The sequence below is a fragment of the Haliaeetus leucocephalus genome, unplaced genomic scaffold (assembly GCF_000737465.1).
Source record: "Haliaeetus leucocephalus isolate CR32 unplaced genomic scaffold, Haliaeetus_leucocephalus-4.0 Scaffold68, whole genome shotgun sequence".
NCBI classification, from domain to species: domain Eukaryota; kingdom Metazoa; phylum Chordata; class Aves; order Accipitriformes; family Accipitridae; genus Haliaeetus; species Haliaeetus leucocephalus.
In genome coordinates, this window is record NW_010972504.1 from 903052 (window position 1) to 927043 (window position 23992).

At 54.0% G+C, this 23992-nt stretch overlaps 1 protein-coding gene across 1 annotated transcript in view; it reads right to left on the reverse strand.

Moving 5' to 3' along the window:
- Positions 1-6294: 6294 nt before the first annotated feature.
- Positions 6295-23992, reverse strand: part of WNT2B (wingless-type MMTV integration site family, member 2B) — an 18116-nt gene continuing 418 nt past the window's right edge. The window contains exons 2-5 of the mRNA XM_010578854.1: positions 10544-10764; positions 8604-8881; positions 7906-8170; positions 6295-6860 (exon numbers count right to left, since the gene is read on the reverse strand). Coding sequence (XP_010577156.1) covers positions 6631-6860; positions 7906-8170; positions 8604-8881; positions 10544-10764 — 994 coding nt within the window. The 3' untranslated portion in view covers positions 6295-6630. The remainder of the gene's footprint in view (positions 6861-7905; positions 8171-8603; positions 8882-10543; positions 10765-23992) is intronic.

Genomic DNA, 23992 nt, shown 5'->3' on the forward strand with positions numbered 1-23992 from the left:
GTTTGTGAGGCAATTAGGCAACTAAATTCTTGTGTGAATTTGCCCTGTCTTACCACTGATTTTAATGAAAAGTGTCTAAAGATCTTTGTGATTCAGGACTTCTATTGCGTATGCATCTGGAGAGGAAATCACACAAGCGTGATTTGTTATTATTGAAACAACTTTCTAACACTGGCTGACTTTAAATGAAGTATTTGGAAGTTAATACCTAAATGCTGTTGGCTATTTAATGTCATTTAGACACACTAATCTTTGAGCCTGACAAATGTCCATCAGGTGTACTATTCCTATATACCTACTTATCTGAGGAATTAATAAGTTTGGAAGAGTGACTGCTGTGGCTTTGGTCTGTAACTGGCTCTTTGTGCAAGTAGGAGCGTTTTGATCCAGCATATTGTAATGGCACAGTGGGTGCTACCAGTGTTCTGCAGTGACTGGTACCAGCTGCCCAGGGAAGGGTGCAAGAGCAAGCCAAGCATGCGCCTGTCTCCAGAGCACTCTCCAGCCACTTGTGTTGCAGGATTGTCTCCTCCAGAGATGGTGACTTTGTACTGAACAGCTTTCAAGGGGTAAAATTTTCCACTGGCTACTGGCGCTACTATAATAATAAAACTCTTAAAGCAGCGGTGAGGCAGTTTAGACTAAAATATTTCTGAGTAACAGGGTCTGCTCAAGGGCTTGTAAACCACATCAGAATTATCCTCTGGGGAATGAGCTCTCTTGCAGTTATTTACCATGCTGTGAGCCCTTCGTTCTTTGAAACTAGGGACAGATAAGCTAGTGTTACTAGCCTTCATGCATGTTTGTATGTGGCAACAGGACTTTTCATGCCATCAGAAACCCCAGTCACCAAGTTTATGTTGACAAATTCATAGTGGAGATGGTCACCTCTTAGCCCTGGCTGCTGCACTGGAGTGGTTCTCAGTCTGGGTTTGTCACAGGCCAGCTCCCTTCCTGCATCTCGTCTGGCGCTGGCCAGGCTTGTTTATTCCGTGCTCCTCGTCCTGGAATTGTTGTGAGGGTGCCAAGGCTTGTAGATCCATGACTCTGAGCAAGGCAGGGTTTAAAGGTCATAGTCAAGACCATTAATAACAAGGTGCAAACGGCTGGTTTATATGTAATGTGAAGCTTTTTACTTATTTCATTTTTGCACTTTGGGGGCTCTGTTTGCTTATGGAGCACTTGGTGTCTGGTACCTATTTAGGCTGAGAGCAGGCAATTGGGTTCCTTCAGGCCTTCAGAGGAATGCAGAAAATTGTTCTCTGGTGTTGTAATTCTGCTGGGATAACTGGAGCTTATTTGTCTCACTGCTTATTAAATGCATACTTGTCTTGAGGTCCTCTTTTTTTTCTGAGAAACATTGGGTGAATCCCAAGGACCACAAGTGAGAGGAAGATTCCAGGGGGAGGGGGAGAGTGAAGTGTCTGCACCTCTCTACAAACTGCATCATCCGCCTCCAGTGCCAGCAGGCTGAAGAGGTTAAATAGCAGAGCAAACTCCCTTAGAGAAAAGGAGACGTACGTACGGGGCTCATACAGGCATAAATTAATTTTCCCTTCCCCCTGCCCAGAGAAGACACTGGGGAGATGCACCTCCCAACCTACTAATACGGGGGGGTGTGGTTGGGAGCCACGTGAGGCTGTGCTGAGGTTTCAGAATGGGACCAGCTGTGGAGGTAGGGAGCAGATGTGCACTGGTGCTGTATCCTTAGCAGAGGACAGTATCAGTAGCAAGGGCACAAAGAGCAGATGGGGTTCATACTCTACCAGCCTCTGAGTGGTACCCAGCTTGCCCTGTTTTGCTGTTAAAAAGGACAGACAGACTTCCCTTCTCTGTTCTGCTGTACAGCTGTGTAGGTGACATGCTGATCTGCTTATGGGTCAAAAATCTCTTAAATGTCAGGTCACATTGACAGTCGCAATCATAGTGGGCTTCTGTGTACAGTCTTCTGTGGTCTGAATTCACCCAACTTCTAATAAAGGTGGATAGAGAGGAAGGGCAGCTTCTGTTTCCATCTCTGTCTCTCGTCTCCTGGCTCCCTCCTCCTTTTCTGGAGCCTCCTGAGTGGGGCGTGCTCTGCATGCCCCAGCCCTTAGCACTGTAGGAAGAAGACAGTGATGAGGGATGCTGCTCATGTGCTTGGAATTTTCCTCATTTCCAGCTTTGGTTGTTGTATTGTGCTTTTTGGTAGGCCCTTTGGTGAGCCTGGTCGTTGGGGAAAGCTAGATAACACACCCACACTTACTGCATCAGTAAGGGTGCATCCATGAAGATGAGTATGTTTCTCCATTGGGGATCTTCTTGTTTTGGTTGTTTCTGGCCAATGACATTTTCCTTCTTCTCTGGATGCATTGAATTGTGCAATCATACCGTGGCCTCATCAGCTTGGGCCCTTCTCTTAAGAACCTCGATTTCTTTTCTAATTTGGCTGTAGGCTATCATCAGTTATAAAACAGCGTGACACAGTATGTGGCTATTGCATTCTCCTGCACTGACTCACCAGCTGAGATTCCAGAGCAGTAACCCCCCTGCTGCTAGCTGGAGCAGCCCTCCGTGACTCGCCTTCAGTAATAAGGGGTGTGAAAGCTCCCACACGGATCTTGACAGGTTATGCAAATGTTAGTCAAAATGCCCCACTAAATCTGTCCCTGAGAGCTGGACCTGTTACAGCAGATGACCCCCACAGAGCACGCTGTTGTTGGCACAGGTACACAAGCGAAGCCTTTTGTGCACGTATGAACGCGATGGTGAACAGAAAGGGCCCACGGCAGTGACAAGGGGGATTTGGGACTGGGGTGTAGCTGAGCAGTGTATACACTCTGCATTGCTGGGGTTCAAAAACTTAATCGATCTCACTACTACATCCATCCAGAAAAATGATGGTGTCACCTCGGCTAAGGCCTGCTCTCACTTGCACATGGTTTAGTAGAGAAAATACCCTGAATTTATGTGGATCCCATGTTTCCAATGCCTTCTACCTCCTCCTGTGTGTCCTGTCCAGCTTCTTCAGAGAAGGTAATTTATTCAGAAGCTCATTAAGCAATTAATTCTGCTCCTTGTCCTTGAGTTTGGACATGCTTTTGACTGGAGGATAATTAGAAGATGATCTTGCATAAAAGGCTCCCTGCACATTTTAGGCAGATTACTTAGGAGGGGCTTGTGAGAGGAACTGAGTGTTCCCTGACAAGACTGCAGCCTTCATAAACGTTTAAAGATGGAAAACATCTGCTTGCTGAGGATGAGTGTGCTGAAGGGGAGCTTCAGTAGGGCTCATTGGTGGGAAGACATAGACCGGTCTGAGTTTCCTTCAGCCTGCCATGGGACATCTTCCTGAACAAGCACTGGGAGTCAGCTCTAGCTAACCAGTGTATTTCTGATTCCCAGGCATTGTGCTTTTGCTAATTGCTTGTTAAGAAACAAGGAGTGTAGTCTTGCATAGCCTTTTGCAGAAGAAGTGCTCACCTCTTCTGTCAGGTAGACTCGAGCTCGTTGGGCTGTCTCCACAACTGCTCCTCTGGGTGCTTCTGAACTACTTGTACCTGCTTCCAAGTATTTTTACTCCTCTGATTTACTGCTGTGCTGTGACAGGGGAAGGCAGCTGGGCAGGGAGTCAGTCCCATGGTGCCAGTGGACCTGGCAGGGCTACGGAGGGTTGCCTTCTCAGCTATGGTTATTCTACAGAGCGCTGAAGGCATCCAGTTTGAGTATCTCTGTGATGGTATGGGAAGGGGGGAAGCCAATAAACCCAAGACAACCTCTCCTTGGGAGTTTTCTCCTTTGTTTTGAAATGTTGAACATTTGCGTTCAAAGGGAAGGTGTATTTTGGCAGCAGCCATTGATTAAGGTGTCATTCATCAGGTGGGCCTGCAGATCTTTATGGAGCAGTATTTCTGCTGGAAGACACCTCCCAGGGGTCCTCTGAAGTGGAAGAAATGTTTATTGATGCCTGACCCTGGGTCCCCAGGCACTGGGTCCCTCCTAGCCCACGGAGCATGTCCTGCTCTGGGAGGGAGGCTTGGATTGATTGCCGAGGGGGCAGCATTTTTTTTAAAGTCTGTCGTAAATTGATGGTAGGTGGAGCAGTAATGAAGATAAATGAGGGAGCTCTTCCTGGTAGATTAGCCTGGGTGCTGACGGACGCTGTGCTACAGCAGGCTTGAAATGCCTTTGGCCTGGCTCAGACCTCCCGCTCACCTGCCAGCATTCCTCGGCACAGCTGAGACAGAGCAAGTCTTCATGGAAATTGCCTCTCCTCGAAATTCAGAGGGCTTCGAAGGGCCTGGGGTAAGACCTGGGAGCCTTCCAGGTAAACACCAGCTTGAGTGCAAGTTCTGCAACAGCAGAGAGGGCGAAAGGTGCTGATCAGCCCTCTCGCGCTGTCAGTATGGGATTCAAAAGGGAGATGGTTTATTCCTGTAAGAAACAGGCTAGGCAGCAGGGAGGTGGGATTCCTGTAACTGTTTTAAGAGCTCTGTTAGAACGTCACCTTTTTGCTTGTCCGTGGCTCTGCAGCAGCTCTGCTGAAGGTCGTTTTTCTGTATGAGCAATCTCGGTGGTCTGGCATGGAGTCAGGTGCCCTAATCTGGCCCATGGCAGACTCTAAAATTCTTTGAGCAGTTCCTATCAAAACAGTTTTCAAAGAGGTTTTCTGTCACCACTTAAACTAGTATTTCCTAGGGCCATTGGGTAAAATCCCTGTTCAGAGATGCTCTTCGTGCAGTAGCTGATGGGTGGCTTAGGACCAAAATAATCTTCTTTGCCTTAATCCCATCCTGCTACTTTGACCTTCCTTCAGACATCGCCGTTGTAGCCTGCTCAGCTCCCTTTGCCCGCACACCTTGCTGCTGCTGGGAGAGAACCCTGACTCCTTGGAGAGCTTCAACAGCCCCTCTAGCAGCAATAGCAGTGTGAAAGCAGATCCCAGTTAAAAGTATTTACAGGTGAATGTTACTGTTGACTTGTCCTTTCCCATTGTTGTTGTAAGCTTGTGACTTCCATCAAAACTTGCTCCGAGTGTGTGAAACATCCTTACCTGCCCATCAGCATGATGATGATCAACATTAGGAAAACTAACAACATTTTTCCTGGGTCAAGGAGAAAGCACAGCCTGCCCAGGGCAACAAGCAGCTGAGCTCTGGGAGAGAAGTGCAGAAGCAACCCTACCAGCTTCAACATATGCTCAGGAATTGATTAAGGTAATTTTTTTTTTCTTTTACCTGGATTAATGTAGTTTGCAGGTTCAACTGTCTTACTTGTACATTAAGTCTTTTTGTGTGGATTGGTACCTTTTGACCAGACTCTATAAAATACCTCTGCACTAAATAAAGCATCTTTGTAATCACTGCTTGCCCAAGTTGTGGGGACAAAAGAGTTGAGGAAATTGCCAGTGATGAGAGGGGTCGATGTCTGTAATGTATCTACTGGCAGGTCTGCAGCTGCCTGCCCCTCCTCTCGTCAGCTTCAATTTTAGTTGATAGTTTAAGTTTCAGGTGTTTGGGGCTTTTTTTATGGGAAAGGTTTGGAAACTAATCTAGCATCTCCTGTTTGACCCAGCGCTATGTTGTTAGATGTCCTGGAGCGTGCTGCTGCTCATGAAGGACTCCCCTGGGGCTGTGCACGCTGGATGCCATGTCTCTGCTTTGTGGGAAACAAAATAACTCCCGGGGCAGGAAGGTCTGTGCTTAAGGACCGGAGGAGCTGCAGGCAAGCAGGTAAAAGAAATGCTGCGGGCTGATTCCTGCCTTGGGGGAAGCACCCAACTGGGTGTGCAGGAGTTCAAAAAGCAAAGAACATAATTTTCTGATATAGGTTTATAATGAATTTTGACTTAAAATAATAAGCAGTATACACAACATACAAGTGAATTTTACAGAGACGCTGTTTTATCTGTTGACTTAAGAACCTACCAGTAAGTTCACAGATTTTGTTTGCTTTCTCTAGCCCTCTGTGTCTGCCAGCATCTAGGGGTGGCCCTTGGCTGTGTGCAGTCATTCAGGTTTCAGTTCCAATTTACAGCTCCGCTTGTCACCTTTGCTGGGGAGATGGGGAGAAGCCTCGTGCAGAGGTTGCTCTTGCTCAGCGGGGTCAGCAGTGGCCGGGGGCAGTGTGCCAGCTCTGCTCGAGGGAAATGCAGGGATCATGGAACTGCCTTATGGGTTTGCAACACTCTTCCTCTGGCCTTCCAAAAAAGTAAAAGCAAGGATGCTTTCTGCAAGAGCAGATTATTCTGAACTAGTGGTTTTTTGCTGGTGAAACTTTACTGCAATGTAAATTCTGTGGGGAGGTGCAGGTTTCCTCAGCCATCACATCCCGACGATCGGTCCTCCAAGTCTGTATCTGTTGCACCGTCCCTTTGCAAAGAGAACAATGGGCAACAGCAGTTTCACAGTTGAAGCAAGGATTGCAGACTCCTCCTAGGTAGGGGATTAGTTTTGCTGAGCAAATAGAAGGGTCCAGAGTACCTCCTGGGAAATGCAGTCCTTTCTTTAGTGCTTTGCAGAATTAATTAAATAAAAGCCATGCAGTTGAACTACAGCTCCCAGAATGTCATGGCCCTCGGGGCACAGGGTTTTAAAAAAATTGCAAGGGGGGGTGGCGGCAGTGGATTCTTCCCTCTGTGCTCCCGTCTCCTCAGGTCTGGTCCAACCACTCGGCCCGTTTCGGTGCTTTACATGTGTGCACGTCCACAGTGTCCTCGCACTCCTTGCAGCGCACAGCGCAGCACCAGTGGAACTTGCACTCGCACTTGGTGATGCGAGTGACACGCGTGGTGTCGTACCCCCGCCCGCAGCACATCACCTCGCAGCCGTCCGTCCCGCGGGACATCTTGTTGCACACGCGACCGGCCGTGCCCAGGGAGCCTGGGGAAGGAAGCGAGAGCAGGTCAGGGTGTCCCTTCTCCATCTTGTTCAAACGCTTCCTCCCCCCGGCCCCGCAAGTGTTAGCAGTGGTAAGATGGGGCATCTACCGTCTGCAACGGAGACCTCGGGTACGACTGCCTTAGCAGTGGTGAAATCTCATATCTGTCACAGCACGTGCCGCAGCACGGTGCCGCAGCGTGGCTTCCGAAGGCTGGGCGCAGGCTGCGGGGAAGAGGTTGCGGAGCCTGTGCTTGCTTTGCTCTAAGGGTGTGGGATGCAGCTTCGGTGACCCTCTGCACGGCCCCCTCCCCGCAACCGCTGCTGGAGCCTGCACTGCTGCTGCCCAGAGCGCAAGAGGAGGGGGGGACGGGGACGGGCTCTGTGTGGCCCCCCTGTGCCCGGGGGGGGGCCCTGGAGCAGCGTACGCCTGCCGAGCTGGGCTTTGCAGCTGGCAAAGCTAGAAGTGACCCCTCTGCTCAGGCTAAGGGCTCACTGAAGGGCGGCAGGAGCACGTGCTGCCTTCCTGAGCCCCTGTGCCTACTGCGAACCCCTGACCCGGGGATGCTCCAGGCTGAGAAACCATTGATCTTCTCTCTGCAGGAGCTGAGCAGCCCCAACACTACCTTCCCCGCTCTCATCCCAGCCTCGGGCTGGGTTCAGAGAAGCCGGCAGCCTACTGCACAAAACGGGCCATTTATTGCCTATTTAAGGGAGCTTTGCTCTGCAGGAGAAAGGCTCTGAGGAAACGCTGCGCTACATTCATTACAAGAGGCCTGATGGGTTTGGATCTTTGATGTAAAGCCTGGGGATTTTGGACAAACCCAGTCCTGTCTGTGCAGGTGTGAGGTGCTGTGGGGACCCAGTGCTCCAGCGAGCACCAACACCTGCTGAGGGCCTGGGTAATCCCCCACTGGGGACTGGGGTTCAGTGGGGAAGCTGACGTCTCAAAGCAGCCTGGCCAGGCTGGGCTAGTTGGGAAGCTGCTGGCCTGTCAGGAGGGGAGGCAGAGCTGCTTTTGGGCAATGACTGGAGCTTTGGTTTTTACCTGCTGACTTGTCCATCACGCAGTAATCAGGCGAGTTCTCAAAATACACCAGATCTGTTTTTGTGGGCTTCCTGAAGTTCTTGTTGGCCACCGTGAAGCCAGTGCCGTCCTGGTTCATCGTCACCTGGATGGCCCCGTTGTATTTCTTCCTTAGGTAATCCCCTGTTTTTCGAAAATCTGACATTGCCAGCCAACAAGTCCTTAGTGTGCAGGAGCCGCTGACCCCGTGGCATTTGCACTCCAGCTTCAGGAAACGCTTCACAGCCTGTGGGAAGAGAGATGCCATGAAGACCAGCGGTCACCCTGGGCATCAGACATCACGCCTGGGTCTGCTTGTTCCTGGTACAGCTTATCAGCCCTCGCCTGTGCGGGACGGGGCTCCTAACAGGAGAGGGGTGCTGCGTGCGGAGGGCACATTCCCACGGTCACTGATGCCAGCATCAGTGAGGACGCGTGCTGGGGGCAAAGGTAAGCAGGGTCCTGCCATCCCCATGGGGCCGCTCCCCGGGCAGAGCGTGCAGGGGGGCACTGGGAAGGCAGGGCAGCATCCTGCCCCCGTCTGCAGCAGGACCTGCCCTCCGCAGACACCCAGGGTCCTGCCCGTATTCCCGAGCTGCTCCCGCTGCCCGTTCCCCTGCGAGAGGTGCCAGTGGGACGGCGGGCCAGGCGCTCGGCTCGGCCGCGGGGGCTGCGCTCACCATCCTCCCGCAGCGGTTGTTGTGCAGGTTCATCAGCGCCCGGGCGTCCTTCACTTTCTTCTCCTTGGCGTCCACGAAGGCTTTGGCAAACCGGATCCCGTAGTTGATGTTGTCGCTGCAGCCACCCCAGTCGAACTCCCCGCGCTCGTCCTTGGAGCGGCCCCTCTTGAGCGGGTCGCAGCTGCAGGCCTTCAGGTCCCCTTGGCTGCACGCCCGCGTGATGGCGTAGACCACTCCGGCCGAGGAGATGGCGTAGACGAAGGCGGCCTCCCTGCTGCCTGCCGTGGGAAGAGAAATGGGGATGGGGAGTGAGCGTGCCGTGCCGTGCCGTGCCGTGCCAGGCGCCTGCAGCCCACCAAGGAGCAGGGCACCGTGCAGCAGCACCTTCGCGGCTGGGGGCGAGACTGTCCCGCACATGGGTAAGCCAAGCCTGGCCATCTCTGCCGGCCACCGAGTCCAGCCTCGGCTTCCCTGGCACCTTTCAGACTAAGGGTAAATTCATGTTGAGGCTTGGGGCGTTGCGCCGCTCTCGGGATTGCCTGACTGGTCCCCCTCGCTGACCTGCGGCTCAGGGGCCATGCGGTGCCCGTCGGTGCTGAGACAGTAGGACCAGCCAGCACCCTTCAGCCGGGGCCGCTTCCCTCCCGGGGTGATGCTGAGCGCGGGAGCTGGCGCCAGCTCCGGCCCGGCTCGGCTTTCCCTGCGTGGCACAGCTTGCCGCCTGCTATTTTATGTCTCTGGTTCAAGTTCGCAGCTGTTTTTATAATGCTGTAAAAGAAGCTGCAAATCAAAACCATGTTCGTCTTCATTTTGAGAGCCTTTGAAAGCAACTTCAAAGGCAGCAGAGCTCTCTTTGGGCCTCGCAGGATGGGGCTGTGGAGAGGAGCTTTCATCATTCCCCATCCTTTGCCAGGAGAGGATGCGGGCAGGAGTAAAGGTGCCGTCGCGGGGACGGAGAGGCTGAGACCATGCAGGCTGCAGCGCGGCAGGGTGAGTGCCGCGTCCTGGCGCACGCAGCCCCCTTCCCTCCAGCCCGCTCCTTGCTGGGGGTCTGGTTTGCAGGCTCTGCTGCTTGTCTGCCCCGCCGGGCAGCTGCCCCATCCCCCCGCCAGCTGGGAGCAAGCCCCCCGCTCCCCGGCTCCCTCCACGGGCGCTCACATGTTCTCCATATGAGCTGCTCCTGGCGAGTCGAAAGGCTCTTCCCAGCTGCCTTTGATTTGGAGGCCACGTGGCTGGATGCACCCCGGCACATCACGGGGTGCAGCAGCATCTGTCCCGGAGCGCCGCTGCCTGCACCGGGGCTCACGCCGGCTGCCGGGGTCCGCTCGCTGCCGGAGCCCTCCCGGGGGGCGGCTGGAGCCCATGATGCTGCTCCTGCTCTGGAACCACCCCTGTCCCCGTCGCACCCTTCCTCTTGAGTCCATCCCTGCTGTGTTGTATCTGTCCCTCACCTGGAGCGGGAAGGTCCCTCCCGGGCAGGGTCTGTGCCTAGCCCAGCCGTTCGTGCAGGGCTGATGCCTGCCCCGTAGCCATGGTCCTCCTCCACCTTGGAGCCCGAAGCGAGGACTGGAGCCGTGGCTCTGCCTTGCCTCCCTTGCCAGGCAAGGGAACAGCCAGTTCCCACGTGAATTGCTGAGTCCTGGCCAACCCTGCTCTCCAAATATTTATATATCCCATTACTGTTTACATATGAGCCTGTTCTCTGGAGGTGTCTCCTCCTTCCCCTTCTCCCCCAGTGCTCCCCCTGTTCCATCTCATCTGGTGCAGCTATTCCAAATGCAGTGCTCCGCTCCCATTACTGCTTGATTAATTTACAGGGAAAGGCAAAGCTCTTCTAAGGGAGTAATCCAAGCCACCGGGCACGGCAGCCCAGCAAGAGGAGAGACTCTCCCAGGGAGACAAGGCACGCGGTAGTGGGAAGGGGATGGGGCAGAACCTACTTCGCAGCATGACCCGGCCGAAGACGGTGTGGTCCCGGTCCAGGGTGCTGCAGTTCCAGCGGTGGTGCCGGAACTGGTGCTGGCACTCCCGGATCCACTCCTTGGCTCCCTCCCCGACCGACTGCATGATGTCAGGGTACCTCTGGCACAGCTGCCGCTGCTTGTTCACCAGCCCAGGGATGTTATCGCAGATCACCCTCGCGCCCAGCGCCCCGATGTACCTGCGAGAGAACGGTGCCACGTTACCACGCTGCCTGCGGAGGGGGAAGGTGCAGGGCTCTGGCTCCCCAGGTCCTCACCCTGCTGGGTGGGAGGGCTTATATTGAAGCCCACTCTTCCCTCTTTTCTTTCTAGCTGTGTCACAGCTGCTCTGGGCTCTGCCGAGGGCATACCCCCACAGCGGTGTCCCCTCCTTGCAGCATCCCCTTGGCGTGGGCGAGCCGGGGATGCCGCGGAGCACGATGCTTGGCTGTGGAGTGAGACCTGCCCGGTGCTGCTGTTCAAACAGGCAGGACGCAGGGACAGGGCACTGCTGAGCCATCACAGCTTTGGTCTTTGTGTTTAACAAAATAATCCCGAGCCGCACCAGCCTAGGGCAGGCGAAGCTCTGCTCTGTGCGTGCATCGCTGCAGCAGGGAGCAGGGGGCCCTGTGGAGCCCACCTCCCCCAGGAGACAGCCAGCTATGGGTGCTGCAAGTCATGGGTCCCGTGCCCCTGAGAGCCTGGGCTCTCTTGTGAGCTCCTGGGGCAGCAGCGGAGGAACTTGCTGATGTGCAAAACCTCCCTCCCACCCTCTTCCCTACATCCCAGCCCCGCGCTGCAGCCCGGCCCTGCTGAGCGCAGCAGGATGGAGCCCAGCTGAGACCAGCGCAGCCGGTGCTGGTGCAGGCTCTGCAATGTCTCCTGCCTGCACACTGGCTGGGGCACACGGGGGGAACAACAGTCCATGGCACAGGCGCGATGCTCATGTGGGGGAGAAAGAGGAGCTTACTTCACATCTTGTTGCTGCAGTCCTCATCCACACCGTTAAGCCCCCAGCTATCTAGTCCTCTCTGTGCCCTCTTGCACCAGTGAACAGTTATGGTCACACCCTGAAGCTGGATAACTGGGAGAACTACGCTGTGCCTCCTGTCCTGCCTGTACCCTGCCTGCACCCCGGTCCCCTCCCTGCAGCGGTGGGGAGAGGGCGGGAGCTCGGAGCAGAAAGACAACGTGCAAACAACAGTCTGGTAGAGCCTGGCTGAGCCCCATGGGAAGCTTTCCACGGACACAGGGGAGGGACCCCGAGCTCTGCCCCGCAGCCGTGCACCAGCCTGGACAATGGCGGTGACGTGGAATTTTCCATCCCGGTCAGTCCCTGCCTGCGCCGCCCGCTCGCCCCAGCCAGGCAGCGGCTGCCTGTGCCGGAGGATGATGTTTGCCACAGAGCGCGGAGCTGTGATTCTGGCTGGAAGGGATGAGGTTTGGGTGGGATTCAAATTTTTCAGCCCCCCCAGACTGGAAGTAAGAACCTTCCTTTAATAATAATAAAAAGCAGTAAGCTTGGGCAATATTTCATTGTCTCTCTCTGGCCATGTTCTATCACTTCTATTGGCCCCAGAGAGAGCTCGCAGGCTCAGGAAAGCCCTGCAAGCACAGAAAGCAATGGGAACTGTTCCCTTATTTAAAATATTTTGTTTAAACGCTGGCAGAAGCACAAGGTCATCTCAGGCTGGAGCTGAGGATAATAGACCCGGCTCCCCGTGGCTTTGCAAGCCCCAACTCTGAGGGCCAGCGAGCATTATTTTCACAGGCTTGCTCGTCAGCCTTTCATCCTGCAGAGCAGGGGAGCAAGGGAGATGGCGAAACCGTTCAGGAAAGAAAAGCCAACAGGAGCTCATCAAGCAATGCCGACAGCAGACGTTTAATTGCCTTGCTCATGCTGGGCTGCGAGAGTGGCCAGTTCCTTCCTGTGGCGAGCAGGGCAGGGCGGAGGAGCATCCCACCAGCTGGATAATGGCACAGGCCAGGGGTCTCGAGTGGGGCTGCAGAGATCCCGTGGGGAAGCGTGTGGCCAGGTACCCTGGCCCTGAATTTGTTCTGCCCAGCCTGCCTGGTCCCAGCAAGGATGGGGACGGCTGACATGTCCCTGCCCGCGCTGCCAAGAGCTGGGATGAGGCTGCTGGGAGGCAGCGGTGTTGCAGGATGGAGGCTGCAGCAGTAGCCAAAGCTCCCCTTCACTGGAGGAAAGAGATGCTGGGAAAGCTGGAAAAGGTAAAACGTTCTTTGATGGGCCGCCTCACCAGGGACCTTGCAGGAACGCCACGCCCTGTCCGCCTCCAGCGCTGCTGAGGTCTTTGGTAACGTTGGTGGGCTGTAAGCAGGGCTGGCTTTGGGGAGACACGCTGGCAGCTGGCAGAGGAGCTGCCTCCACGCCGGGAGAGCCAGCAGATAAAGCACTGACTAACACCATCCCCTGGGAGACTGAGATCAAGGAAAACCCTCCAGACAAGATAAACACTAGGCGCTCCCTTTTTCACACTGTGAGCTAATTACTTCTCGTTAATTCTCCTGCCAAATACCCAGATCAGAGCAAACATTATCAGCAGGAGAAAGTGGAAGGAGAGCAGGGTGAAGGGCACCGACCACCGAGGGAGCACCTGGCCGTGCAGGGTCCCAGACGCCCGCCGGGCTCAGTGGTTGCACCTCCCTTTTTGCTTGTGGCTGCAATCAAGCAACGTATTTGTTGTGGTACCTACATGCCTCCATTGGAGATTATGTACTGAAAACCATCCTACGGTTGCTGTGGCATTGGAAAGTGGCATGGCACAACAAGGGGGAAAATTCCTCACGTGTCTCGGAAAGGCTGCAGTTATCTCAGCGAGACCAAGACCTTCCATTTCGTGAGAAATACTCCAGTTGGGTTCAGTTACTCTGAAATGGAGCGAGACGGGGAACTTCAGAAAATTCTGCCAAGCAGAATTTTGGGAGAGAAAAAACCCAAACATTTGTTTTGGATTGATTAAAGCATCCCTTCCGATTTTATTTCTAAAAATCTATGACATTTTAAAAACACTGAAATAGGAAAGACAATGGATGTTCTGAGAAGTTCCCAGCTGCCTTATCAGAACTTCATTTTTAAAAAATGAAGTTGTGCTGGAAGTGGCAAGCTTCTGTGAAATGCTGTACTCTTGGGGAATCTGCGTTTTTACAGCAGGAAAAAACCCCAAGCCCTGAGTCCAGAAAAGTCTGTGAAAGGGAACTGCTCCCGATGCTGGAGGCTGCTCGGGCCTGGACTTCTGCATGGTCAGAAGGAGAGAGGCAGGAGCAGCCTGTGAGAGCCGGGCAGCCTGCAGCGAGGAGGAGCTGGGAGGGAGGGAGGGAGTTAATAATTAAGTGCACGTGGGGATAACGATCCCCCACCTTGTCAAACGGGGGTCCATGGGATGCTGCCTCCTGTGAGGTCCTCTCACAGTGTCTGTTTGCTCAGCCTAGGCAGAGGGGCTGGCACCGATCCCTCCGACAGCCTCTGGCTGCGTGATGCTGCATCGTTTACTTCTTGCAAAGCAGCGTGCAATCCCAAGCTTGCTGTGTTTCCCATTTGCTCCTAGAGTTCAGCGGCCAGGAGATGGGTGTGAGCCGCAGTGCTGATGGAAACGCTGTGCTACCACGCGTGGCACTGGGCCTCTGCCTCCTGCCCCCGCCTTCCCCGTTCCCTGCAAGGAGCGACTTGCACAGCAGCAGCAGAGACTTCACGTTACAAAGGCAAGTGCTTTCAGAGCCTGCCAGGTAAAGGAGGTAAAGCGCTCCTTGCTCCCGGCTAGCCTTTCTGCTCCCTGCAAGTAAATCCATTGCACGGACACATCCACGGGTGCAGCTGAAGCAAGCTCCTTCGCAACAGCCCCTGAGCGCCAGCCACTCCGATGCACTGGGGGAACAGGAGAGAACTGTCACATGTTGGCTCCCAGTTGTTGTTCTTGTTCTAAGAGTCTGCTGACTTCAACTCTTGTAAACAAGGAGAAACCTAAATTGCTTCTAAGATAAACATGCAAATCAGAGGCAGACGCATCTATTTACTTGGCAGCATGCATTTTGTGCTAACCCCCTTCCACGGCTTGCCTCTGTGCTGTATGTGTCCTGCTCCCGCGCTTCCCACAAGAGCCTGCCCGGCTTCCCAAAGGACTTCCAGACTCTTCGGGGTGCTCTCGCAGAACTGCGTGGCCCGTGTCATGTCTCTGCCCTCAGCTCAGACTGCTCTGGTGAAAGCCTGAACAGCACAGAGCTTTCTTATCCAGGGCTGCTCTCCTCCCTGTACGTGCAGTTCCCTGCGGGTTAGGAGGGGATCCCCACAGTTGCCATGTGGGCTGTGAGTTCTTGGGATCTCCTGCATCTTGCCCCAAGGATCAGATCCCAGTACGCCTCGTTCCTTCTCCATCTTCACCATGCTGGAATCTTTTTCTGGATCAATGAACCGTGCTTTTGGCACCCACATAGTGTACGCAGCTTCCCAGTTGCTGAGCTCTTTAATAGGAAAGACCAAAATACTCAGGAACAGCACCACAGCCCAGGTGTAGTGGCGGGGGGATCGAGAGCGTAGCCAGAGCCTAAGGCACCTTACCAACAGGCAGATGGGAACTTCTACTGCTGGAGAAAGGAGACCTCTCCAGCAACCTAGGCCAGCCTGCCCCAAACGTGTCACCTGGCCAGGTGAGCAAACTGGCTGTGGGGCTGCTGAGGGGTGTCTCCGGCCCCCAGGAGCACCGGGCTGCGTTTATGGGGGCTTGGGGGGTGCTCTGCAAAACAGCGGTCAGAGGGAACCATCGCTCTAGAGATCAAGGTAGGAAGATGCTCCAAAGGGAAATTCAGTTTCCCATTCATTATAAATAAACAGCCCCCTGCAATATAGACCTGGGGGCACATCCCGATTTTTTTCGTAACTCAGAGCTGTTGGCAGTAATTTTGTTTAATTGCTAAAACTCTACTGGCTGACCCAGTTCTTTGTGGGGGAAGCTCTCCGGTCCCAAAGAGGCAATGGCAGCGAAGCCCCTGTGCAGAGCCAGCTCCGGCCGTCAGCAGCCACCCGCGAAGCGACGTTTCTCCGGGGAGCGGGTAAGTCAGCCCGGCAGAGGCGAAGCCTCGTACCTCTGCGGCGTGCCCGGCTGCCGCTCGCTTTGCGCAGGGCTGGGGCGAGCGTTGCGAGGAAATACCAGCCATTGCGGGGCTGCGGTCGTTGCGGTGGCCGGGGAAAGCTCTGCGTTCCCTCCTGGTGCCAGCCCAGGGCTTGCCTCGTTGCGCGGTATCGGCCTTTGCCCAGGCGTGCGGGTGCGGGGTGCTCTGGTTGCGGCTCTCCCAAACAGCCCGGCTGCTCTCCTCTCGTGCCGGCCATGTGCCCCGGCTTTGCAGAACGGCTGCCTCCGCGGCCTCCCACATCGTGGTGACCTGGGAGATCCGAGACCAGGAGAGGCTTAGCTGGAGTCACGCCACTGTTCCAGACTCTCTAGTAGGTACCAGGTGGAAAATGTCTCTTGGAAAATGAGGTTTTGGAGAAAGGAAGGCATTTCACGGGAATGGGTACACTTCAGCGGAATTGGAACTTGCTTTCATTTGTTGCTTCTCCATAATGCCAAGGTGTTGTTGAGAAATACAGTAGTGCGCTAATTCAGTTTCTAGTGCAAATTCTATTAGACACACTGCTAATATTTCATTTTGCACCATTTGTGTGGCATTGAAGAACCTATTTGAGCATTGCTTGATTTCCAAAGGGAAATTTTTGGAATTGCCATTCTCAGGCAAATGAGAATGGCAATTCCAAAAATTTCAAATTTACCTGTCAATATTTAAAATTTTTGCGCTCTGCTTTAGAATTAAAACAGCTGCTGAAATGTTGGAAGTTCCCACTGTGGACAAATCAGGGCTGCACCAATACCACTGAAGGCACAATTTTAAATTAGATCAATACAAGCTGAGCTTAACTAAAATCGCTGTCATAGGTTAGCTTTACACTGGGAGAAGGATGCCCATGCAAGCAGCTACGATGATGCAGTGAGCCAGAGTCCAGGCGCGGGGAACCTCAGCCGGGGCAGCTCCGGGTGCCTCCGGCTGCTCCCCGGCACGGCGCAGGGCGAACCTCCCCAACCAGGGCGGCCGGTGCCGCCCGCCGGCTGCGGCACATGGGGAGCCGGGGCACGAGGCTTCCTCATCTCACTTGTTAATGCAGAGAGAGCACTCATGGCTGAAAACCGACGGCAGGTTAACAGATCTCCTTCCTGTGGCTTCCCTCTTCCCGAGGATCCCCAAAACACTCTGCCAACTGTTTGTAACTCCTTGTTCGGCGGCCGAGCAGGGCGGGAACAGAAGCGCGGGGAGGGACGCAGCACCACGAACCCTGTCAGCGCGATGGCTTTGAAATCGTTGGGAGATGCTCCTCCGACCTGAAGCCGGCTCTCGGCACAGGCAGCAGACTTGGCTCCGACATCCCATCTAATGGGTTTTCAGCTTGAGAATTTGTCTTTCCTGATACTGCCTCTCATCAAGTGCAGGGTGCTCTCAACTTGGTTAAGGCAATCTAGACTGCTTAAATCGCTGGACCCCCGGCTGTGCCAACTGCTCCCAGGGGTTCCCAACAGGCTCTTTTCTTACCAGCAGTAAAAAGACACAGGCAGCCTGACACTGTGTGCACAGCAGCACTCAGGGGCTCAAAACTTGACCAAGCCACGTTTTAAACAACACAGAAAAAAACAAAACAAAAAAGCAAGGAAGCAAGAAAAGCACCAAGGTGTTGTTCCTGGCCACGTTTAGCATGCCTCTCAACTCGATATCCTCTGATGGCCACCAACCGCCTGTCACACGTTGCTCTCCCACCTAATATGACTCAGGCAAATAACCTCAGCACCGTTTGGAAGAAACGCTGAGCTTTGAGCCCCTCCGCAGATCCAGTGCCACCAGACACCCATGAGCCGAGCCGTAACTGAGGCTCGGTCCTGGTCCTGGTCAACTGTGAATGCTGCCTGCTCCCAAAACCAGCCCTGGGAGGGGTGGCCTGGCACTGGTTTAGGCTCCACCGTCACTTATGGCGCTGGGGGTTTCCCTAGGTCTTTCTGCAAACCGAATGCTGTGAAAACCCCAGAGTTCCCCTTGTCCATGCCTGGGTGAAGCATGGTCCGGCTGTACCTCTTCTGACTGACGTGTGCCCGAGCCCTGTGCCTGTGAGGACACCTCCAGCCTCTTCTCCTGGACTAGCGCTGGGGGACAGCAGCGCTGCCCCGCAGCTGCTGGAGCCCCGGTCCCTGTCTCCTCAGGTGGGAGATGCTCGGCCTCTTGCACCATCCGTCCCGCAGGCTGGGGCCGTGAGCTGGTTTTGCGTAGAGCCTCGTCGCTGCCGATTTGTACTCCAGGAGCTGCTGAGGTTGAGGTGGGAGCGTGGTCTGGCTTCTCGGTGGTATCGGAGGCTGTTGGAGTTCTTCCCTTGGGGAAACTAATTCACCTCCTCATTGCTCTTGTAACCACTCCGATAGTCCTGAAAGATCAACTTGGGAGCCAAACTATGTTGGCTTCTGTTCTTTTCCCATCCCATTGAGTCGACACAAAATCTGTATTTTGGTGGGAGGCTGGAAAGCCTTAGGCAGCTTTTGGAGACACCTCGTGCAGATAGGATCAAATCCAACATCCCTGCCTCTTTGCCTGATAAAGAGCAAATTCCAACGTGCCTGGCAGCATTTCACCTCCTCCAGTTCTTTGCATACTTCCCAAGGATGCTGCACTTTCCTTCCTCTGCTCTCCCTCGCCGTGGGCAGACAATTTATAGCCAACTGCAAAGCACTTTGGGTTGCAAGGTGCTATAGACATTTGAGATATTATTTTATTATTATAAACCCTGAGTATTTTATTAAGCCCCACTGGGAACAGGGCCATCCTGGCCTGCTGGAATTGTTAACGCCTTGGAATGATTAATAGTCCTAATTTCCTCACTTAGAGCCACTACTCTATATGTTGAGAGTGTTAGTCTCACTTGAATAATTTTTAATATCATAATGCTGAGCCACTACCAGTGCCATTCAAGGGACATATTTTTCATTTTCTGCACCATGATCTTTCTGTTTCTTGTGTATCACCCTTTTTCCAGTTGTGTGCCTTTGGTTCCTTGTCGGAGTCCCCTCTCTGTGGTTTTCCTGCACCCATGTGCAGTCAGTGGGATGCAGTTTCTGTGGGAAGGACTGAAATGTCCGGGAAACACTGCAGTCCCGGGGAGCTGCACGCAAATGAGCGCCCTGCCCTGCCGTCCCCTCAGCTGACGTGAGAGGGTTTGCTGTTGGCATCTTGTATCAAGAGTGACCTGGAAATCGAGATCTGCTCTGCTTGCTGTGGTGTAAAGGCAAGATATGGTGTGCGCAGAATATCTATCGGGTGGGCAGCAAAGCCCCTGAGTGCTCAGGCCGCTGCAGAGCCAGAGGAGGGGTGAGGGTGGGAGGTTATAGAAGCACAGGGAGAAAAGGACTCCGGTGCCTTTTGCAATAGTGGCCAAAATCTCGCCCAGTGCTGGGTAAAGGCTATTCCTCGGGGGCGTTGTTGGCAATGTATGAATACAATGCAAATTGCTCATCAAAAAAATGCTTTATCCTTAAGTATCAATTTTTTTCTCCCAAAATCTCAAAGCACTTTGCTAAGAGGTGGGGAGGTAAGACAATCTCTGGTGGTAAAGTAGGATGGATGATTGTTTTGCCCATGGCATTATCCTGTGTGTTGGGCGCGAGCTGCTCAGAGCAGAGGCTGTGTCGTTTCTACAGGACCTAGCCCAGCACAGATCTCCTCACGGTGGGCTGCAGGCACTGCTGAAATCGGTATTAGCAATAGTAAAAGGTAATGACTTCGGGAGAACAGAAGGATTTTTTCTTCTGCATTTCTTTCTAAGAAAGATTTCCTATAGGTGAAAGTGACCATAATGATAAATGAACTAAGAAACACAATTAGGATTATTATAACGGCACCGAGTGACTGAGAGAACCCATCTGTTCGATACACCCCAACCAAGAACACCAGGGCTGCTGCAAAGGCCACAGGGTTCATTCTCCATCAGTCTGACGTTACTTTAAAACTTATTTTTCAAAGCGCGGCTGCCTGGACAGCCGGAGCTGCGGAACGCCTCAGGATAAAGACTTCCTGGTCGCTGACCTCCTGCTTTTATTGCCACGCAAAGCGCTCTGCAACAACAAACGTAGTACAGCCGGTGCGAACCCCCCGGGGATCCCCCGAGCGCTGCCGCGCCGCACGTCGTCTCCCCTTTGAGAGGACGAGTTGCCTTCCCGGTCCCTCGCCTGCGACAGCCCTGCAGCCGAGAGCGGGCGGCCGAGGAGCTGCTCTGCAGCGGGGGCACTTGCGCGGGAGGGAACGGTTCATCCCCGGCACAGGACGGCATCGGCGGGAGCTACGGGCAGGCAGTCCTCGGAGCTGCCGCGCAAGCTGCTAGCCCCTCTGCTAGCGAAGCCCTCCTGGGGCTGCGGCGGGTCTGCCCCGCTGAGACTGGCACGGAGAGGAGGCAGCGACACCCCCGCGCGCCCCAAAGGGTTACACCGACTGGCTGTGGAGTTGCTCCATGCAGCTGTCTTTCCCTTGGCTTAATATCAAACATTCCTGCTGATGCTCTTTCCCTCCCACACACCTCGGTGTGATGCCTGTTTAAATGAGCTCCTCGCTCCTATATCCACACATACGCGTGGCTCGATTTTTCCACCGCTCTTTGTGCCCATCCATTGCACCTGGACCAGGACCCAGCACCGGTGTCACGACGGAAACACACGGCAAACCCCAGAGAGGAACGGCTGTGGGAGCACCGCTCCTTCCTACCAATCATGGTGGGAACGTCCCCTTCTCCACCTGCGTTGGGGATGTCCTCGCCAAGCCCTCGGGAACAGCTTGACACCAGGCTGCTCTAGCACGGAGGGTGCGACAGGCACTCCTGCTTCGTGATTTGCCCTTGGTGCGTTTTTCCTGCCCGTACACACACACCTCCTTCCCTGGCCGAGGAAGGGAGCTGGAGCGTGGTGGCTGCCTGAATCTGGACTAGAGCATCCCTACAAGTGCCCATCTGGGCATCGTGCCCCGGGGTGCAGCAGCTCCCTGGGAGCCCCCGTAACCCGCCGATGCCTTGAGGAGCCCCACGCGGCCGCCAGGCTCCTGCACGCTCCCCGACCTGCGCCCAAGCTTGCGCTAGTCTTCCTTCCACAGATTTGTTTTTATCTTTTTGGGAGCCTGATGCCTCCCATCTGTTCCAATGCCAGATGAAATTAAATATTTGTAGTTTCCAAGGGCTGTGGTTAGCAATAAACAAGTTAGCTAACGAGGATTTGGTGCGCCGGGGGGCTGAGAAGGTTCACGTGGGCTTGCAGGCAAGCGGGTATGTGTGAGGGTGGGGTGCAGTGGTGTGTGTGCATATGGCTTTGTGTACATTTTTCTTTAACCAAACCTTCAATTTAAAATGGCTTTCCACACCAGAGCAGCCAGCAGGGCTCTCAATAGCCAGTAAATTCTACTTAGTTATTTACACCAAGTTTGTTTATTGCACAGTTTATGTTTATAAGCAACATTTGTTTAATTTCCAAATCTTTCGGAAGGAATTTCAGAGGCCGCTTTTGGGGCCCGATGTCCTCTCGCAGCGCGCGTGGGGCACAGCCCTGCCAGGCAGGCGCCTGCCGGGGAGAGCCGCCGTCCCCCGGACGATGCTGTTCTCCCTACCCGAGTCCACTCAAGTGTAAACGGGATTTAGGGATTTTCCCGTTGCATTCCTTCTTAATTTCCGTCTGTGTTTCAGCTGGTATTTTGTTGCTAAGTAACACGTGACAGTTTGGGAACGTTTCTGCATGGATGCTGCTCCCCACAGCCACGGCCGTCCTGCTGTTAGTCACGGCGGCCTCGGAGCCCGGGCAGTGCCGCCGGCCGCAACTGCACCGGCCCGAGCCCATCCTCTCTGCCCACACACACGCTCTTCTCGCCGCTACGTGCTCGGAGCACATGCACACGCACATGCACCCGTGGACACCTTTTCGAGCACCAAAGTTCACCAATTCCTGGCGTTTTTGTGAGGCGGCACGGGCCGTGCCTGACGTCACTAAAAATTAATAATTTGCAGTTGTTTAGAAGAAACATTTGGTTGATATTTCCTTTCCATGTACTGTGATCAGAACTGACCCATTTTTTTCTATTAATCTACTTTAAAAGTCAACTCTGAAAATGAGAAGCATTTCCTCTATTTCCACAAGTTTATTGTGTGTGAATCCCTAGAAGAATTTGGCAATAATAATAATAAGGAACGATGATGCACCACCAAATGTATTTACTGTAATATCAGTAGTGCTAAGGATGTGCTTGGAAACCTATGTAAATCACTGAATAACTTTTTCCCAAACCACAGCTGGTTGAAACCATTTTCAGTAAAACACAATTTCATCTAAACATGCTATTTTATCAGAACTGACACGTCCAGCAGAACAGCGCTCACTTCAATGAAGGCTTTTCTTAGTTATGTTTTGGTCTACAGAAGAGAAAGGACAATTGAAAATGTGAACTTTAGAGTTTAATGTGTTTGGGTTTTAACTTTTTTTTTTTAAAGTCACGTACTTCGGGTCTCTGAGACCAATTCTGCTAACCGAAAATATTCAAAGGAATCTTGCCTGGCTGTGCCACGCTGAGGAGCCAGCCAGGCCGCGCAGGGGAGCTGCCCGGCCCCGGCTGCCCCGGGCTGGGCTCCTGCCCCAGCCACCCCGGGGGCTGCCCCCCGCTTTCCCTTCTCCCTCGAATGAGAAGCTGCCAGCCGGGGACTTGGTCTGCAAGCTGTGAACACGAACTGCTGCGGGAGCTAAATCTAGCTTCCTCCAAATAAGCCACAGCTACCGAGGCTTAAAATGTGGCTGGTTTTCTTCCCACTTGCTGGGAAAAGACGTGCGCTTGGAATTAGGGCAGACACCACAGCAGAGTCATCGTGAGAAGTGGGGTACAACAGCAAGGAAAATAGGTGTTTTTCACACTCCCCCGAAGAAAGAATTTTCAGCCTTCAGCCAGCATCCAAGCGTGTTACCAGAACTGCCCAGCTAGGAGCAGATGATGCCGTGACTACTCGGTACCTCATCTTTTTCCAGCTCCTTTACCCCACGCACCCACTCCTCAGCTCTAATGAGCCTCCCCTTCTCTTGCCTCCTCTGTAATGATGAGAAATAATCCAGCCTCTCCACTGCCCTAAGACTCTTCCTTCCTTCCTCAGCTTTTAGTGTATCAGCAACATCACCTTCCGCACAGATGCTGTCCTGTCTTCGCCTGCCCTGATGGGTGGGGGCAGATCTGGCTGCTGGAAGCCAGGCCAGCGCTTGTATCAACCTGATACTCGCCAACGGTGACTCATTTTCTCGCCCAGTGATTTCAGTTCCCCGTGGGCTGATCGGGCTGCAAGAGATCTCCTCTGGGCATGGCCGGGAACGGCATTGCTATTGCTAGTTTGCATTATACGTGCCCCCTGAAGCCTGTGCTGCTCTCTGGAAGAAGTCGCTCCTCACACAATCCACCTTTTGTGCCTGGTTGCAACCCGCTGCCCGAGCAGCACGTCCCCTGGGCTCCCCGCTCCCTCCCAGCCCCGCAGCTTTCCTGTTCGCCTTCCTCACCCTGGAATCGCTCTCCCAGGGATGCCAGCGTGGCCACAACTGCCACACGCCCTGATGTGCTCTCAAAACACTAGGAATACTTGTGTTATCGGCATGACTATTAAGCGCTCCCAGGCCCTCGCAACATGCTCCACGGTAGTTGAGGAATTCCAGAAACCACCGATCTCTTTCGGTGGCAGATGGGTTCAATTTGATTAAGTTCTGCTTCATCCACTGCAATGTGCTAATGAGATGGTGAGACTGGCATGGAAAACAGTGTTTTCCACAAGATTAGAAAGGACTTTTAAGGGTGGGGGACACTGAGAACTTTGCTGCAGCAAATGCTTTTTTTCTCCAGTGTTACTGAACTACCGAAGCAGCACGGCGTCCCTTGGAAAACTTCACGGTCCTTGTTTTCCTAATTACTCTCAGTCTGCATACATGAATTTTCATTGTTACAGGAACTGGGACCGGAGCAGACTAATTTCTAGAAGGCTGGTATTTTCTATGGCATCACGTCTATCTGTTACAGAACCTCATCTTATCCAAATGAGGGAGAACGGCAACTTCCCAGCTTACCAGAAGCTGCAATACAAGCGCAGGGGGCAAGACCGCAGCCCGTCGGGAGCTGGGAGCTCCGGCGCGACCGCCGCGTTGCAGAGCGGGGCTCGGGGGAGCTGAGGGTCTAAACCGTACCCAGGGCTAATCCTGCTCCCGCCGCTGCCCGGGGAGGGACGGCTTGACGGGGGGTCACGGCGCCTGGGGCTCGGCTCCCCGGCACGTGCGGCGGGAGCCGGGGGGGTCCCCGCGGCAAGTCCCGGCCCCCGAGCACGACCGGGCGGCGACG